General features: G+C 35.4%; 1 protein-coding gene and 1 pseudogene across 1 annotated transcript; both read right to left on the bottom strand.

The window, feature by feature from the left end:
- Window positions 1-675: 675 nt before the first annotated feature.
- Window positions 676-1,586, bottom strand: LOC135232039 (olfactory receptor 4A47-like; annotated as a pseudogene).
- A 16,692-nt stretch (window positions 1,587-18,278) lies between these two features.
- On the bottom strand, window positions 18,279-19,230 carry LOC135231822 (olfactory receptor 4A47-like). Its single transcript, XM_064289013.1, has one exon. It carries the CDS (start codon window positions 19,194-19,196, stop codon window positions 18,279-18,281), a length of 918 nt encoding a protein of 305 aa, XP_064145083.1. The 5' UTR covers window positions 19,197-19,230.
- Window positions 19,231-20,510: the final 1,280 nt, after the last annotated feature.

Raw genomic sequence — 20,510 nt, 5'->3', positions numbered from 1 at the left:
AATATAACACCAAACAAAGCTGCTTCACTTGAGGAGATAAGATGGTTTCCCAACTGGGAAAATAAGTAAGACTGAGTAATTTTTCTGCCTATGTGCCTTGATCATTCACATTCTTTTTGTATGTTTAACCTCCTTAGGATTAATTTAGAATTCTGAAGCATTCTTTCTCATAAACCTTAACATGCTAAGCAATACAAACAAAACTACATATGTAAAACATCTTTCAGATACAAAAATAAAAAATATAAACTTCTAATGTAATATGAACTACCTCTGCATGGGATGGAGTGAAACATATGTTTATGCCATATTTCAAAACGTATTTTTCTGAAATCAGCAATGTGAACTATTAATTGTGAAAAAGGATTAGATTTATTTCAAGAGTCTGTATATAAATCTATAGACTCAACAGAACAATTTGACACCAAAAAAAAGAATTTTTTTCCTAGGAAATGAAAATCTGAACAATATATCTTGAAAAAAATTAATCATTGGAAGTATCCTAATAAATGTTTTTCATCATCACAAGTCATGTAACATGAGGAAATATTTACCACAATTAAATATTACACACAGCTTTCCTGGAACTGACTCTAAAGCAATGGATTTCAATGTTTTGTTTTCCTGGAATGGACTATTCTTTATTGAAAGTAGGCGATGTGTGTGCCTATGACCTCATTTTCTTCTTCTGGTCCAAAGTTTCTTCATGGCATTTTTCATCTCTGCATTTCTCAGAGTATAGATTAAGGGGTTCAACACAGGAGTGAAAACAGTGCAAAACACCGTCAAGAATTTATCAATGGGTAAGGTGGAAGGACATACATAAAAATACAAGGGACAAAGAAGAGGACTACCACAGTGATGTGGGAGCCACAGGTGGATAAGGCTTTGAGCCTCCCTTCCTGACTAAGGTTCCTCAGGAACTGCAGAATGACTCCATAGGAGATGAGTAACAGTATAAAAATGACTACACATATTGCCCCATCATTGGCAATCACAGTGAGACCAATGATATAAGTGTCAGTGCAGGCAAGTTTTAATAAGGGGTACATGTCACAGCAGAAGTGGTCAATGACATTGGAACCACAGAAGGGAAGATTGTAAACAAAGAGAAGGTGAAGTACTGCATGCACAAAACCTCCAACCCAGGTCACCATTAGCAGCAGAACACGCACCGGTTGGTTCATGATCATCATATAATGTAGTGGTTTGCAGATAGCCACGTAGCGGTCGTAGGCCATGACCACCAGAAGTAAAATCTCAGTACCACCAAATAAGTGTTCTACAAAAAGCTGGATTAGGCAAGCTTGGAAAGTAATGGTTTTGTTCTCATAGAGTAAGTCTATGATCATATTTGGGGTGACCGTAGTAGAATAAACAGCAACCATAAATGATAAATAGCCAAGAAAGAAGTATATAGGAGCATCCAGTGTTGGACTGACCACCACAATCATGACAATGAGGAGATTGCCCACAACTGTCACAATGTAGATCAGCAAAAACACAAGAAATAATATTTTCTGACCCTGGGGATTCTGAGTGAGCCCCAAGAGGACAAACTCAGTCACATTGTTCCTTTGTTCCATATGTTCTTCTGTGTGTCCTTATTTCAGAGTTCAGGATAAACTTACCTGTAAATATAACAATGGCTAGTGACTTTTTGAAACCTCCAGATAATTTGTTTATTCATTCAACAAATAGGCAATATGATTTATTATGTTTCAGCTCTGTCCAATATTTTAAGACTATAAAGCTGATTAAAATATGGTCAATAACCTCAGTGATCTTATCGAATAATGAGAGACAAACAAATAACTAGAAACATATGGGAAAAGAGCAGATTATGAAATAAATGGGGTTACCACATTAACTTGCCATCTGGGAGAAAATAAAATTGTATATATATATATATATATATAGTTAATATTGTACATAAACATAAATTATAAATACATGTAAACTTTAATGTAAAAATAAAGATTTATTAAATATCCACTTTCGTATTAATAAATGAGATTATTTTCTACATTCTAAGGATGGCAGGATCTTTTTAAGTAATAACAAATCTGCAATGGACATATTTCACAATTTTAGAAATTGGTACTAATAAGGTACAGTTGAGCAATAAAGAAATAGGCATAAAAAATAAGACTATGTATAATAATGTTAAAAAACAAGATAAAAACAATTATATGAACATGAGGAAAACATGGAAAGATACATTTTTTTCTTATAAACGGGTTACTTTTTTGCTGGTGATGAATGTGCAGGAATGAAAAAGATGAGAGGAGAGGTTCCAAAGAAAAAGAAAAAGACCGTGTATACACACACACACACACGCAAAAAAAAAAAAAAAAACACCATAAATATCAATATTAACCAATCCTATCTCTTAAAACAATCCTAGTAACTATATCCAGTTACACTCAATATCTCTATTGACATTTATTTCAATATCTGATGTCAAAATTGTGCTGGACCTCCTCTTCACAATACATGCTTTTTCCGTTTTTATGGCCAAACCCTCTGTGTGTACACTAGATCCCATCCTCTTTCTCACTCTTCCTCTTGTAGTTGTCTCCTCCAATTCCTACATTAACAATTTTCCTCTCGTATTTATACAGTATAGTATTATCACTGTTTAAATAATTTTTCCTTCCACTCATTTTTTCAAGCAAGCAACCCAATCCTCTGTTCTTCTTTATGAAAACACCTTCCCTTTGCTAAATCCAATGATCAATTTCAGTCCTTTCTTACCCAACCTATCGCCTCTATGAATTGAAGTAATTACTTGCTTTCATAAGCATTATCTTAAAAACAAAAAAAAAAATTTTTTTTAGGTCCTTGAAAATCACTCATTCAAGGTTTACAGATTTACATCATTCTCTAATTATTAACAGATTAACAAATAGTGCTTACAGAACACTTTCATTGATCCCATAGGAGTTTCAGTCCATTAAAATATTCTACAAATATTTACTCTTGAAATTCGTTTCTAAGAATACTGATGTTAGAGAAGGTGAATGTACTCTAGATCTTTACACCATGAAAATACTCTAAAGAGTTTCATAGAATTAAGGCAATCTCCACATATTTTATCAGTCACAAAGGATCTGTTAATGAGTGATTATCAGAATCAGGAGAACTTTGAGAAGACTCTGACTTTCCAATTCACACTACCAAAGAACTCATGCATAACATAAACCATTCTGAAGATTCATGTATAAAAGCACTTTCTGGGTTACCTGCATAATGAAACAGTCATTCAGTCCAAGTTCTGGATTGTGGTCCCTTCTCTGCGGGCACAAACGGTAAGATAGTACACGCACCATCACTGGACCTAGAAATGTATCTCTGTGGCCAGTTCTTTCCATGCTTTAGGAAGCCTATCTCATCTCGGTCTTGCAGAAAATTGTTACCTTTTAAATAGCTGAGATTTTTTTAATACAAATATCAAAAATGTTATGAACAAAAAGAAGTCTGAGTCATGATTATAATAAAAGAGAGCCAAAAACTCCATAGCTGGCATAACTTGTCCTAAAACAAACAAATGTTAAATAAGCAGTAAGAGGTTAAAAATAAAAAGTAAATTTTGTGGGAAAGAGAACTATGAATTGTTTAGAGAAATATTTTGCAGTTTGTGGTTTAGAAGTGAAATAGCTTATTACCTGATTTTGATTCTCAGTCATTTATTTATACTGGCCTGACTTCATACAGCATAGTTGAACTACAGTTTGCCTGAAGGATGAAAAATAATTTCATGTCCATATTTTGTTATGCTTTGAGTCCATCATTTCAGTTCTTGAAAAACCCAGTTCTGTAACTACTCATGTAAATAAATACTCTCTGTGGTAAGGGTAACAGTCTTTGGACACTTTATTTGCATTTGAACTACAAGAAATACTATTGAGTCATTTAATTGGTGCAACTCATATTGCGACACTTCTGTGATTAAACTCATTGGGACCTTAGTCACAATCCTGAGAGTAGATCCTGCATCTCCAGAGATGCTACAAGAATAATCACCCACATAGGACAGGATTTATAGGACCAAGTCCTTGGGGGAGAAAAATCACAAATGTGTAATCCAGAGTCAAATCACCAAACGGGAAGAGTCCAGGTTGGAAATAATTTGAATATGTAAAAACTCTCTTGTTTAAATCATGATTTTCAAAATAGGCAACACTGTTGGGGTATAAGTTTCAGTTATACCTTTGCAGATGACATCTGAATTCACTCCAAGAACACTAGAAAATTGATTTCAGAACAAGTCATTTAAAACTTGATTCACATGCATGTAAAGCAGGGTTCTCCCCTATTATGGATTGAATTGTGTTGCCCACAAAGAAATGTTGGAGCCTGAATGCTATGCTTGTTAATGTGACTCTATAAACAGGGTCTATGAAGATGTTATCAGTAAGGTTAACACGAGGGTATACTCCAGTGGGGTGGATCCAACTGGTGTTCTTATAAAAGAGAAGATTCCCAGAGACAGAGAGAGAGATGAAGGATTACATGTGATGCTGCAGTAGCAACCCATGAATTTCTGGAGCTACTAGAGGTCAGGAGATATGAGAACAGATCTCTGTCAAAGCCTGATGTCAGACCTCAGACTCCAGAAACTATGAGACAATGAATTTTTGTTGATTGAAACAACCCACTTTATAAAATTTTGTTTGTAAAACCACCCTAGCAGTAAGACTCTTGAGTTTGTCCCAGAAAGAATTTCAGACAGGCAAATTGGTAAAATCAGTGATGAACATGAAAAAAAAAAGTATAAAAATTTGAAGGAATGGCTTGAAAATCTATGAGCTCTAAGCCATTATCATACAGCCTTTCTGAGGAAATATTATCAACTGTTTCTTTCTACACAAAGTTTCAAGGAGCTGTGTTCTTGTGGGAGGAGGAAATTCCACCACTTGGAAACATGCTTAAAGAGAAGGAAGTATAGTTGAAATTGTAGACTTCCAGTTGCCTTCATTGTATTTTCTCTGCCTTTCACCTAAGTATTAGGCCTTACATTTACAGGGAAATCAATAGTCTTAGATTTAAAAAATTACATTTCTTAGCATTCTTTGAAAATTAAGGTGGGTGGCCTATAAGATACTAGTTATGTAATTAATTGAGATATGCAGGAAATGAGATGATTTAACTGAAAGCCAAACTCTCTTTTGCCTTTCGCCTTTGGTGCTTTTCTAGATCTCAGATAAATTGCCCAGAGCTTCAAAAGCGGCCCTGTGACCATGATCATATCATAAGAATGGGAGTCAAGAGATCTGAGGTGTGAGTTTTTCTTCTCTGGTCTTTTTTTGTCAAGATTGCTTAGGCTATTTGGGGCCCTTGGCAGTTTCATATTTTTTGAAGATTGACTTTTCCATTTCTGTAAAGAAGGCTGTTGGAATTATGAGGGAGATTTCCTTGAATTTAAAAATTTCTTTAGGTAGTATTGATGTCTTGAAAATATTGAGTCTTCCAATCCATGAACATTAGATGTCCTTCCATTTATTTAGGTCATCTAGAGTTGGTATGAGTCAGAATTGACTCGGCGGCAATGGGTTTGGTTTGGTTTTTTGATTAATTTCTTTTAGTACTGTTTAAAAGCTTTCTGTGTACAAGTCTTTCACTTCCTTGGCTAAAATTATTCCCAGGAATTTTATTCCTTTAGATGCTGTCTTGCTCATCTAGTGCTGCTATAACAGAAATACCACAAGCAGATGGCTTTAACAAAAAGAAGTTTATCATTTCACAGTCCAATAGGCTAGAAGTCCACATTCAGGGCGCCAGGTCCAGGGGAAGGTTTTCTGTTTGTCAGCTCTGGAGGAAGGTCCTTGTGATGCATCAGTCTTCCCTTGGTCTGGGGGCATCTCAGTGCAGGAACCCTGGGCCCAAAGGATGTACTTTGCTCCTGGCACTGCTTTCTTTATGGTATGATGTCTGCTTGTCTCTACTTGCTTCTCTCTTTTATATCTCAAAAGTGATTGGCTTAAGACACTATGTAATCTTATATAGATCTCATCAATATAACTGCCGTTAATCCATCTTATTACATTATAATGATAGGATTTACAACACATAGGGAAATAACATAAAATGGTGGACAATCACACAATACTGTGAGTCATGGCCCAGCTAAGTTGACAGATATTTTTGGGGGACACAGTTCAATCCGTAATAGATACTACTGTAAAGAGGATTTTTTTTCTTAATTTCATTTCTTATTGCTGATATAAAAACACTCAACTTATTTTTGTGAGCACAAGAAAATTTGCCTTGAGATAATCTTTAAATCTTAAACCAAAAATATTCCCTGAAGTCTTCTTTGAACCAAAAAAGAGATTATATTAATCATTAAGTTACCTCTGCTTTGAGTATTCTTTTAAAGAATTATCCATGTGATATGCAATTCACAACCAGCAACTCAAAACATTGGATGGGAAATTTAAGCCGCAGTTAGTTTAATTGTCATGGAATAATTCAGAAAAGGATAATCATGGAAAATGATATCACAATTTAAAAAATGTAACCAATTTCATTGGCATGTAAGTGGAGAAATTGTTGAAATAGTGTATCTTGCCTCTGTATAATTTCACCAAAATAATAGTAATAACTAAATAACAATTACTAAGCAGAAGAAATCAAATCAACTTCAGTCAACCTATCCTGTATTTCTTTCACAAAGAAAGTAAATCAAAACTCTACTTTGTTAATGCCACAGTTTTTTTAATCTTTATTACCTGCAGTCCAAAACCATCTTAATTACAGTTTCAGAATGTATCCTGAAGGATTCTATGGCATATTCCAATTCTCCTTAAGGATCCTCAGTCTTTACATTAATGGAATTTGTTACATACATTATAACAATTCTTGCATGTTTCCCTGTCTAATAAATCCCAATGGTCAAACATTACATGAGTGTGTCTATTTACCACCCAAAACACCTAGCCTAATTTTTTTAAGCATTTCATAAAATTTTATTAGGCAATGTTCATAAAAGTGTGATTAAATTGACAATGTCCTATATTTCTTTTTGATGAACATTATAGAACTAAATATTTTTAGATTGGAGTATAATTATAGACATAAATTTCATTTGGGGATCCATTTTAAGGAATTAATAAGAAATATATTCACTACACCTTATACTGCAATAAAATATGTATATAATCATCTCTTAACATTGTTGTTGTTAGATGCCATCGAGTAGGTTCTAACTCTTAGCGACCCTATGCACAGCAGAACAAAACGCAGCCTGGCCCTGCACCATCCTTACAATAGTTGTTATGCTTGAGCCATTGTTTCAACCACTGTGTCAATCCACCTCATTGAGGGTCTTCCTCTTTTCCTCTGTCCCTGTGCCTTACCAAGCATGATGTCCTTCTCCAGGGGTTGATCCCTCCTGAAAACATGTCCAAAGTATGTAAGATATAGTCTTGCCATCCTTGCTTCTAAGGAGCATTCTGGTTGTGCTTTTTCTAAGACAGATTTGTTCATTCTTCTGGCAGTCCATGGTATATTCAAAATTCTTTGCCAACACCAAAATTCAAAGGTATCAATTCTTCTTCTCCTTCTTCCCTCACGTATCTGTCAGTACTTCCTACTGTGGCGACTGGCGTATTGCTATGATTCTGGAAGCTATGCCGCTGGTATTCAGATATCAGCAGGGTCACCCTTGGAGGACAGGTTTCAGCCGAGCTTCCAGACTAAGACAGACTAGGAAGAGGGGCCTGGCGCTCTACTTCTGAAAAGAATTAGCCAGTGACAACCTTATGAATAGCAGCGGGACATTGTCTCCTAACATTAAATCTGATTATAAAACATAGAAACACAAATTCCTAAAATTATACTAAAAGGAGAAGCTACACTCTGTATAAAAAAATGCTGGGTAATTATCATCTGACTCTAAAGTTTATATTAAGCCAAAAGACAAATATAAACTGGTGGTGTGGTAATAAAGAAGGAAAAGAAAATGTGGGACTATTCTACTTAAAGAGCTCATGGAACACTCACCAAAACAGACAATATCATAGGCCACAAAACAAGTTGCAATACATTTCAAAGGACTTATACAGAAATATGTCTGATAATAATAACATTAAACCAGAAAAATTGACTGAAAAAGAACTAAGCACTCCTCAATTATTTACAAATTAAACAACACAGTTCTACATAAGCCGTGGATCAAAGAAGAAATCCCAATGGAAATTAGAAATATTTTGAACAGTAAGATAATAAAAACAAAACATAGTAAAATTTATTGGATGCAGCTAAGACAGTGTTTAGAAAGAAATGTATAACTTCAAATGCAAGTATTAGAAAATAAGAAACATTAACAGAAACGAACTAGCTTCCATCTTAAGAAATTAGAAAGGAAAAAGCAAAACAAACCCGGAGAATATTGTAGAATGAAAGTAGTAAATATAAAACAGAAATCATTGACAGAGAAATTAATCTAAAAACAGAGAAAGTATATAAAGCTAGGAATTCTTTGACAAGATTATTAAAATGGATAAACCTTTAGCAAAATGAATTCAAAAAAGTATACAAGAAAAAAAACAATCAGAATTGGAATTGAAGAAGGTGTCATTCCTGGTAGATTTTATAGATTCTAAAAGGATATTATAAACAAATTTATGCCAAAAATTTTGTCAACTGAGATGAAGTGGACTGCCATGAATTGAATTGTGTCCCCCAAAAAGTTGTGTCAATGTGGCTAAACCATGATTCCCATTATGTAATTGTCCACCATTTTGTCATCTGGTTTGATTTTCCTACGTGTTCTAAAACCTACCTCTATGATGTCAATGAGAAGGGACAAGCAGCACTTATACTAATGAGGCAGGACTCAACCTTCAAGGTTAGATTGTGTTTTCTCTTACGGGATACAAAAGAGGGAAGTGAACAGAGAGGCATGGGGACATCATACTACCAAGAAAGGAGCACTGAGAGCATAGCACATCCTTTGAACCACCTCGCCAAACCAGTGTGCAGCAATGCAGGTTTGCCCTGCCTGCTGCTCCCCTGCCCATGTGGACAATGCTTTGAGAGCTCTCATGCACAAAAATGAGCAAGGAGCAAAGCACGCCCATCTTGTCCACCCTGACATATCAAAAGAAAACAAAAAAGCAGGATGAAACAAGAGAATATTCAATCAATAAACAAAGAAAATAATACATTAATGTCTCAGACACAGCAGACAATAACCAAATCATATAAAAAAGCAGGACAAGAGCAAATTTGAAACAACAAAAGACAAAATCTAAGAAATTGAAGACAAATACCTGGACACCACTTTGTTTGATGAAAAATCAGACAAGAAAGAAGAAAAATGAGGAAGCCTAAGACTTATGAAGGGCACAATCAAGAGCAAAAATCTGCACATGAGCAGAGTTCTAGAACAGGCGGAGGAAGTAAAAAACATAGAGAAGATTGTTGATTTGCTGGGAGAAAATGTACAAAATTGCATGAAAGAAGAAAAGCTGACTATCCAAGATGCACAAAGAATTCCATATATGATAGAACCCAAAAGAAAATCACCAAGATATATCATAATCACACTTGCCAAAATCAAAGACATAGACAGAATCCTGAGGGCACCTCAAGACAAGCAAAAAGTCATTTACAAAGGGAAAACAATAAGACTAAGCTTTGATTACTCAGCAGAAACAATGCAGGCAAACCTTTGGCCTAATTGACAAAAAAAAAAGAAGAGGAGAGGAAGCAAATAATCCAATAAGATGAGATGGTGGGAAACACAATAGATCTAACTGAAATAAAAAGAATCCTAACAAAATACTCTGGAAACTCTAGTGGCGTACTGGTTGAGCGCCATCTCTGCTAGCCAAAAGGTTGGCGGTTCAAATCTACCAGGAACTCCTCAGAAACTCTGTGCAGCAGTTCTACTCTGTCCTACAGGGTCGTGATGAAGTCCAAATTGACTCGAGGGCAATGGGTTTATGGGTAAAAAATGCTAAGAAAAATTGTGCTCCAACAAATTTGAGAACCTAGGAAAAATGGACAAATTTCTAGAAACTTACGACCTATCTAAACTAACACAAACTGAGGTAGAAAATCTGAACAGACCCATAACAATAGAAAAGATCCAAGAGATAATTAAAAAAAAAAAAAAAAAAGCCCTGGCCTGGATGGCTTCACTGAAGAATACCAAACATTTAGAAAAGAACTCCCAACAGTACTACTCAAACTATTTCAGAACATAGAAATGAAATAATACTCCCAAATTCATTTCATGAAGTGAGCAAAAGCCAGGAAAAGACACCAAAAAAAAGGAAAATTACAGACCAATATCCGTCATCACAAATCAGCTACAAAATACCTCTTTAAAGTGTTAAAAAGCAAAGATGTCACTTTGAAGACTAAGATGCGCCTGACCCAAGGCATGGTATTTTCAATTGCGTCATATGCATGTGAAAGCTGGACAATGAATAAGGAAGACCAAAGAAGAAATGACACCTTTGAATTGTGGTGTTGGCAAAGAGTATTGAACACACCATGGACTAACAAAAGAATGAACAAATCTGTCTTGGAAGAAGTACAACCTGAATGCTCCTTAGAAGCAAGGATGGCAAAACTACATCTCATATACTTTGGATATGTTATCAGGAAGAATCAGTCTCTGGAGAAGGACATCATGCTTCGTAAAGCAGAGGGTCAGCAAAAAAGAGGAAGACCCTCAAAGACGTGAATTGATGCAGTGGCTGCAACAATGGTCTCAAACATAACAATTGTGAGGATAGCACAGGACAGGGCTGTATTTTGTTCTGTTGTAAATACAGTCCCTGTGAGTCGGAACGGAAACGCTGGTGGTGTAGTGGTTAAGTGCCATGGCTAACTAAATGGTCGGCAGTTTAAACCCCCAGGTGCTCCTTGGAAACTCTATGGGGCAATTCTACTCTGTCCTATAGAGTCACAATGAGTCAGATTCGACTCCACAGCAATGAGTTTGGTTTTTTGGTTTATGGGTCAGAGGCGACTCAACAGCACCTACAACAACTCTCATGAATATACATGCAAAAATTCTCAACAAAATTCTAGCTAATGGAATACAGTATCATATAAAAAAATAATAATACATCACTACCAAGCAGGATTCATACTACATATGCAAAGATGGTTCAACATCAGAAAATCAAACAATATAATCCACCGCATAAATAAAACCAGAGGGAAGAATCACATAATCATCTAAATCAAAGTAGAAAAGGCATTTGGTAAACTCCAACACACTTTCCTCATTTAAAAAAAAAAAAAAAAAAACTCTTAGTAAAATAGGAATTGATGGGAAATTCCTAAATATAATAAAGGGCACCTATACAAAACCAGTAAAATTGCTGAACAGACTATGCAAAGGCATTCAACAGTGTGGACCATAACAAATTATAGATAAAGAACGGGACTTCCAGAACACTTAAATGTGCTCATGAGGCATCTGTACATGGATCAAGAGGCAGTCCTTTGAACAGAACAAGGAGATACTGCATGATTTAAATTCAGGAAAAGCGTGTGTCAGGTTTATATCCTTTCACCATACCTATTCAATCTGCATGCAGGGCAAATAATCCAAGAAACTGGACTATATGAGGAAGAATGAAGCATTAGGATTGGAGGAAGACTTATTAACAACCTGCATTATGCAGATGACACAAACTTGCTTGCTGAAAGTGAAGAAGACTTGAAGAACTTACTAATGAAGATCAAAGACCACAGACTTAACTGCTGATTACACCTCAACTTAAAGAAAACAAAAATCCTCACAACTGGACCAATAAGCAGCATCATGATAAATGGAGAGAGGATTGAAGTTGTCAAGGAATTCTTTTTTACTTAGATGCGCAGTCAACACCCATGGAAGCAACAAGCAAGAAATAAAAAAAAAAAACTATTGCATTGGGCAAATCTGGTGCAAAAGACCTCTCCAAAATGTTGAAAAGCAAAGGTGTCACTTTGATGACTAAGGTGTGCCTGACCCAAATCATGGTGTTTTCAATCACTTTATATGCACGGGAAAGCTGGGGGATGAATAAGGAAGACAAAGAAGAATTGACACTTTTGAATTTGGTGATGGCAAAGAGTATTGAATATACCACGGAGTGCCAGAGAAAGGAACAGACCTGTCTTGGAAAAAGTACAACCAAATCCTGTTCTTCTTCAGACTTTCTTATTCATTGTCCAGCTTTCACATGCATATGAGGCAACTGAAAACACCATGGCTTCAGTCAGGCAGACCTTAGTCCTTAAAGTGACATTTGACTTTTTAACACTTTTAAAGAGATATTTTGCACCAGATTTGCCCAATGCAATGTGTCCTTAGATTTCTTGACTGCTGCTTCTGTGGGTGTTGACTGTGGATTCAAGTAAAATGAATTCCTTGACAACTTCAATATTTTCTCCACTTATCACGATCTTGTTTATTGGTCCAGTTGTGAGAAATTTTATTTTCTTTCAGCAAGCAAGGTTGTGTCATCTGCATAACTCAGGTTGTTAATGAGCCTTCCTCCAACCATGATGTCCAGCCGTTCTTCTTCATATAGTCCAGCTGCTTGGATTATTTGTTCAGCACACAGATTGAATAAGTATGCTGAAAGGATACAAACCTGACCCACACCTTTCCTGATTTTAAACCAGGCAGTATCCTCTTGTTTTGTTTGAAGACTGGCTCTTGGTCTGTATACACATTGCACATGAGCAGAATTAAGTGTTCTAGAATTCCCATTCTTCTTAATGTTACCCATAATTTGTTACGAACAATTTGGCATAGTCAATAAACAGAATAAACATCTTTCTGGTATTCTCTACTCTCATCCAAGATTCTTCTTTCATCAATAATGATATACCTTGTTCTCCATCTTCCAAATCCTGCTTGAATTTCTGGAAGTTCCCTGTCAAAGGACTGCTGCAACCACTTTTAAATAATCTTCAGCAAAATTTTACTTCTGGGTGATATTAATGATAGTTTGGTAATTTCTGCATTGTGTTGGATCACCTTTCTTTTAAATGAGTGCAAATATGGATCTTTTCCAGCTGATTGGCCGGTAGCTGTCTTCCAAATTTCTTGGCATAGACAAGTGAGCACTTCCAGCACTGCATCAATTTGTTGAAACATGTCAATTGGTATTCTGTCAACTCCTGGAGCCTTGTTTTTAGGTAATGCCTTCAGTGCAGTTTGGATCTCTTCTTTCAGTACCATTTATTCCCAATCATATGCTACCTTCTGAAATGGTTAAATGTTGACAGATTCTTTTTGATACAGTGACTCTGTGCATTGCTTCTATCTTCTTTTGAAGTTTCCTAAATCATTTAATATTTTCTCCATAGAATCCTTCAATATTGCAACTCAAGGCTTCAATTTTTCTTCAGTTCTTTCAGCTTTTGTTTTTCTAACTCTAGGTCTTTATATATTTCATTATAATACTTTACTTTGTCTTCTCAAGCCATCCTTTGAAATTGTCTGTTCAACTCTTTTACTTCATCTTTCATTAGCTGTTAGAGATACGCAAATCAAAACTACAATGAGATATCATGTCACCCTGACATTACTGGAACTAATAAAAATAGAAACAGAAAATAACAAATGTTGGAGAGGTTGTGGGGACATTGGATCTCTTATGCACTGCTGGTGGGAATGTAAACTGTAAATTCACTATGGAGAATAGGGTGCCTTCTTGAAATGCTAGAAATAAAAATGCCATGTGATCCAGCAATTCCACTTCTAGGAATATATCCTACAGAGATAAGAACTGTCAAAAGAATAGACTATGCACACTCATGTTCATTGCAGATTATTCATAATAGAAAAAAATGGAAGCAACCTACGTGCCCATCAACAGATGAATGGATAAACGAATTATGGTACGTACCCATAATGGAATACTACATAATAAAATTACAATAAATCATAACAGTAAAGAACTATGATAAAATCTCAAAAGCCCTCACAACATGGATACACCTAGAGGAAATTATACAGAGTAAAATTAGACAATCACAAAAGGGCGAATATCGTATGAGACCACCAAAGAAAAGGTTTCTACACAGAAACAAAACAAAACAAAAACAATCTGATGATTACAACAGAGAGGACAGATGAGTTGGGAGAATCACTAACTAGACAGAAGACAAGTGTTGACTTTGGTGAAGGGGAAGACAATACATCATATAGGGGAAGTCAGTAAATCTTGACCAAGGCAAAGGCTTAGAAGCTTCCTAGACAAGTCCAAACACCCTGAGGGACAGAGTTACTGGGTTTGAGGGCTGGAGACCATGTTATCTGGGGACATCTAGCACAATTAGCATAAACAAAAGGATTTAAATCCTACTGTGCTGAGTAGTGGCGTCTGGAGTCATAAAAGCTTGTGAGCACCCTCTAAGATACTTCTGTTGATCCCATCCTGTGTGGAACAAAAGAGAATGAAGAAAACCAAAGACATAAGGACAATATTATTCCAAAGAACTAATGAACCACAGCTTCTATCAGCCTGAGCCCAGAATAATTAGCTGATGCCTGGCTACCACCACAGGCTGCTCTGACAAGGGTCACAATAGAGGGTCCCAGACAGTGCAGGAGAAAAATGTAGAGCAAAATTCATATTCACAAAAAAGACCAGACTTACTGGTCTGACAGAGACTTGAGGAACCCCCAAGACTATGGCCCCCAGATACCCTGCTAACTCAGAACTGAAGCCACTCCTGAAGGCCATGTTTCAGCCAAAGTTTAGACAGCCCTATGAAAAAAAACAGTGACAAATGTGAGGAACATGTTTCTTCGTTCAATCAACTGAAGATTAAATGGGTAACATCCACCAAAAAGCAAAGATGAGAAGGCAGGGAGGGACAAGAAAACTGTAGGAACGGACAAGGGGTAGCTGGGGTGTAATGGGAAAGAGGGAAAATGTTGACACATTATGGGAATTGCAATGAAAGACAGAAAAAAATTTATGTATAAAATTTGAGTGAGAAACTAATTTGTGCTGTAAACTTTCACCTAAAGCACAGTAAATTTTTTTAAAAAAATCATGTGTAAACAGACACAACATTGCTTGTGGTGGACACAGATCTGTACATGGTAGATACAGATATCTGAATGGTTGGATACAGACCTGTCTGTGGTTAGACACAGACTTATGGCTTTTCGGACTCGGACCCTGATGTGCTCACATATTAACTCATGTGTGATTAGATACAGACACTTGTGTGTTTATATGTAGGCCCATGTGTGACCTTAGACCCATGTGTAGACATATACAAGTCTATGTGTGTTTGGTACAGACCTGTGTCTTTGGTTTTGAGGTTTGTGCAGTAACTCATGCCAGCAAAAGATACTGAATCCTTTCAGACCAACTCATTGAAAATGTGAATTGAATGTGAATAAGAGAATTCCCTTTGTAAATCAGAAAACAGAAAGGCAAGTTGTATGTACACTCTGTGGAGCTAACTACAATTTTATTGAAATTTTTAAAATAAGCCTTCACAATAAGACTCTTATTCTGGATGAGAAACCTAGATTATTATAACACTCTTTTTTTCAATAGAAGTATTTCAAGACATGAAATTCTAAATGTAATTTTTTAGGAATTTCTGGGCCTTAAAAAATGACTTTAAGATTTATCAGGAAGAATTAATATTTGGAAATTGCAAGAAAATGTTTTAAATGGGCTAGTAATAGGTAATAGGTGAGAATAATCTTACCAGATATTTATAAATACACATCAAAAGTCTTTGATCACTGAAATAGTATGTTAGTGGTAGAGGAGTAAACAAAAACAAAGTAGAAGAAAGGAAAGAAATGGTGAAAAGACTGAATGAGTACTAATAATTTACAAAGTTTATGGAGTGAATTCTATGTCCCAGACATTATGAAAGAAACAGAGAATGCAAAGATAATTAAGGAATTTCCCTGCCTTCAGGGAACTTACAGTCAATGAACATAAGGAGACAATGGACCAAGATTTTTATCTCAGCATTCCATACAACTATGCACATTTGAAAATTAACTAAATTTCAAAAAGTGGAGAGCTAGTTATGTTAACTCTGGTTCAATCAAATGTTCGATTTTATTTGGTGAATAATATCATGCTTACGAATAGTTTGAGATTATATAAGAAATATCCATGTATAACATTAGGAATATAAGGTTACAAAGTCACCCGTACAGTGTGTTTTACCAGTGAAAAATTTGTTTTACCAGTGAAAAGGGTCCGTTCTCCCATGCCCTCTGCCCCTCATGAAACATAAGGATCTTTGATCACATGTTCCTATATTAGGGGTAGGTAATATTTTATTTTAAGCTTGATTCCAAGAGAGAAAAGTTTACAAAGATTTTATGATTGAGAACTCTGTCAAATAGAACAATATATTCTGATTTCTTTATTACTTGATAATCTGCATTACCTTATTAAGGGATATGAGAATGGAAATAATATGAATTGTCAGCATTTTTCCTGACAAAGAAATCATGTAAAATAATCCAGTGTCAATTTCTGTGTTTTATATTTGAAGCTTATTGATTATGGATTTTTTCTAATTTTACATATGAAAGGTAGGGTCTGTGTCTTTGTTAGAAAGCCATGAGACGCTATAAGCAAAAAAAGGAGATTAAAAAAAAATTGCCTTCAAGTCAATTCTGACTCATAGTGACCCTCTGGGACAGAGTAGAACTGTCCCGTAGAGTTTCCAAGGAGTGCCTGGTGGATTTGAACAGCCGACCTTTGGGCTAGCAGCTGTAATACTTAACCACCACAGCACCAGGGTTTCCAAGAAGGAGATGGGGATATTAAAAATAACAAAACTATCATCAGATACTTTAAACTTTCAGGGAAGATGAATAGATCATCTTATAAAAATATAACACCAAACAAAGCTGCTCCACTTAAGGAAATAAGACCATTTCCCAATTGGGAAAATAAGTATGATTTAGTCATTTGCCTGCCTATATGCCTTGTTCATTTTGATTCTTTTTGTATATTTAGCCTTCTTATGATTAATACGAATAATAGGTTTCCAGAGTGGCACAAATGGCTACATGATCAAATAATTATAAAAAGGTTGGCAGTTCAATCATAATCAGTGGTACCTCAGAAAAATCTCCTAGAGATCTATTTCTGAAAGCTGAGCGCCATAAAAAGTCAGAGGAGCGTAATACTACTATGTAACACATGGGGTTTCCATAAGTTGAAATTGTCCCAACTATAACCGGATGATTAATATTAGAGCTCTGAAACCTCTTTCCTATTCAAATTCAACATACTAAGCAAAAATAATACTTAAAATACCTTACTGATACAAAAATAAGAATATATAGTTCAAATGTTAATATGGTCTGTCTCTGTGTGGGGAGGTGTCTTAGTCATCCAGTGCTGGTATAACAGAAATACCACAAGTGGTTGGCCTTAACAAACAGATTATTCTCTCATAGTCTAGTAGGCTAGAAGTCCAAATTCAGGATGCCAGAGCAACGGGAAGGCTTTCTCTCTCTGTTGGCTTTGGAGGAAGGTCCTTGTTATCAATCTTCCCCTGGTCTAGGCTCCTCTCAGTGCAGGGACCCTGGGTCCAAAGACATGTTCAGCTCCTGACACTACTTTCTTGGTGTTGTGAGGTCCCCCTGTCTCTCTACTGGCTTCTCTCTTTTACATCTCAAGTGAGTCAAGAAACAGCCTAATCTTTAAATTGAGTGCTGCCTCATTAATGTAACTGCTAGTAAACCTGTCTCATTAATATCACAGAGGTGGGATTTATAACACATAGGAAAATCACATCACATGACCAAATGGTGACAATCACGCAATACTTGGGAACATGGCATATCCAAGTTGACACACATGTTACAGGAACACAATTAATTCCATGACAGGAGGGTTGAATCACGTTTTTATGTCTTATTTTATTATTGTGAAATCAGTAATAAGGCCTATTAATTTAAAAAAAGGATTAAATTCATTTAAGAAAGAGACATGAGAAAATGTTCCAACAACTAAAATAAATTTATGGTATTAACTGTAGTATAACTCATCACATAGACTATAAATCTATAGTCTCAACACAACAATTTTATACCCCCCAAAACTAACATATATTTCCCAAGAGATGAAAATCTTAAAAACATATTTTGAACAAAACTAATCATTGGAGGAATACTCATAATAAACATTTTTAATCATTTATAAGTTATTAAATGGGAAGAAAATTTCACCACAATTATAACTACACAGGGCATTTCTGAGGGAACAGTTTTTCAATGAAAGTAGGTGATGTATTTGCCTACCAAATCATTTGTGTTTTCTGGTCCAGAGCTTCTTCATGGCAGTTTTCATCTCTGCATTTCTCAGAGTATAGATTAAGGGGTTCAACATAGGAGTGATAACAGTATAAAATACAGTCAAAGATTTATCAATGGGTAAGGTGGAAGGAGGTCTCACATACATAAAAATACAAGGGACAAAGAAGAGGACCACCACAGCGATGTGGGAGCCACAGGTGGATAAGGCTTTGCACTTCCCTTCCTGACTAAGATTCTTGAGGGAGTGTAGAATGACTCCATAGGACACGAGTAACAGCATAAAAATGACCACACATATTGCCCCATCATTGGCAACCACAGTGAGACCAATGATATAGGTGTCAGTGCAGGCAAGTTTTAATAAGGGGTACATGTCACAGATGAAGTGGTCAATGACATTGGGACCACAGAAGGGAAGATTGTAAACAAAGAGAAGCTGAACTACAGCATGCACAAAACCTCCAACCCAGGCCACCAACAGCAGCAGAACACGTATCCATTGATTCATGATGGTCGTATAATGCAGGGGTTTGCAGATAGCCACAAAACGATCATAAGCCATGACCACCAGAAGTAAAATCTCAGCACCACCAAATAAGTGTCCTATAAAAAGCTGAGTCATGCAAGCTTGGAAAGAAATGGTTTTCTTCTCGTAGACTAAGTCTATAATCATATTTGGGGTAACTGTAGTAGAATAAACAGCATCCATAAATGATAAGTAGCCAAGAAAGAAGTACATAGGGGCATCCAGTGTTGGGCTGACCACCACAGTCACAACAATGAGGAGGTTGCCCACCATTGTCACAATGTAGATGAGCAAGAACAGAACAAATAATATTTTCTGACCCTGGAAACTCTGAGTGAGCCCCAAGAGGACAAACTCAGTCACATTGTTCCTTTGTCCCATATGTTCTTCTGTGTATCCTTATTTCAGAGTTCAGAACAAATTTACCTGTAAATATAATTATTATCAGTGGTTTGTTGAAATCTCAAGCTAATTTGTTTATTCATTCAATCAATAGGCATTATGATTTATTATGTTTCAGCACTGTCCAAGATGATAGGACTATAAGGTTGATTTACTAAAACATGGTCCCTGACCTCAGTGATTGTATAGACTAATGGAGAGACAAATTAGAAACACACATGGGAAAGAGAGAGATTATTAAACAATGTGACTGTCACACTAACTTCCATATGGAAGAAAGTAAAATTGTGTATATAGGTAGTACCATAAATAAAAATAAAATAGAAATTCAGTAAAGATTTAATGTTAAAATAAAGTAAAATTTATATTTACTTTCAAGTCAGTAAAATAACTTCTGCTTTCTAGGAATGGATGAATCTTCTTAACTAATAACTGAAATCCCAATTAGACAAAATGACAAAATTTCTAAATTTTAAAGGGTTTTTATTGATAAAATAAACTCAGTCTATAGACAAAAAAAATATCTTGGGGAAAATATGCATATTTTAGAGAACATACATAATATTAATATCAAATAGATAAATAATTCTAAGTACTTAACCAGAAAAAGACAAACAACCTAATAGTAAAGTGGGCAAATGATATAAACAAGCAATTAAGAGTACATCCAAATGGCCAACAAACATATGGTAGGATGCTAAAACTCATCTGTAAATAGTGAAATGCAAAATAAAATAACAGATGTCATTTTGCACCCATTAGATTGAAAAAAAGCAAAATAGAGAAAAGGGCTTTGTCTTCCATTGCTAGTAAAAATGTTAATTTTATAATATTTTTGGAAAAAAATCTAGCCATCTCTATTGAAAATAATAATACATATACTTTCCATTACAAAAATTACACTCTTTAGAATCTATCCACAGGAAGTAAGGCGACAGTACATAAGAATATACTCTTGGTATGTTTTTGTTGAATTATTTATAATGGCATTAAATAATAAATATGACAGAAAGAAAATTTAAGTGGATTCCGATCAATAGAGAAATAGTTGAATATATCTTGAAAAATTCAATTAAATGGAATACATGCATTTGAAAGAATGAATTAGAACTATGCTGGTATTGTTAGAGAAATTCCCACAAAGTACTGTTGAGCAAGAAATAAATGAACATAAAACTATCCATAATATAATATATTAGCTAATAAATGTTTGTATATGATTATACGAGCACAGGAAAAATATGGAGGAAGCATATTTGTTGCTGTTATAGACAGGTTACATTCGTGCTGGTG

The sequence above is a fragment of the Loxodonta africana genome, chromosome 7 (genome assembly GCF_030014295.1).
Source record: "Loxodonta africana isolate mLoxAfr1 chromosome 7, mLoxAfr1.hap2, whole genome shotgun sequence".
Taxonomy (NCBI): Eukaryota; Metazoa; Chordata; class Mammalia; order Proboscidea; family Elephantidae; genus Loxodonta; species Loxodonta africana.
The sequence above is the reverse complement of the archived record's forward strand: the minus strand, read 5'-3'. Positions and strand labels throughout refer to the sequence as shown.

Coding starts and splice junctions, on each gene's coding strand:
- LOC135231822 (XM_064289013.1), bottom strand. CDS start 19,196: ATGGGACAAAGGAACAATGTGACTGAGTTTGTCCTCTTGGGGCTCACT.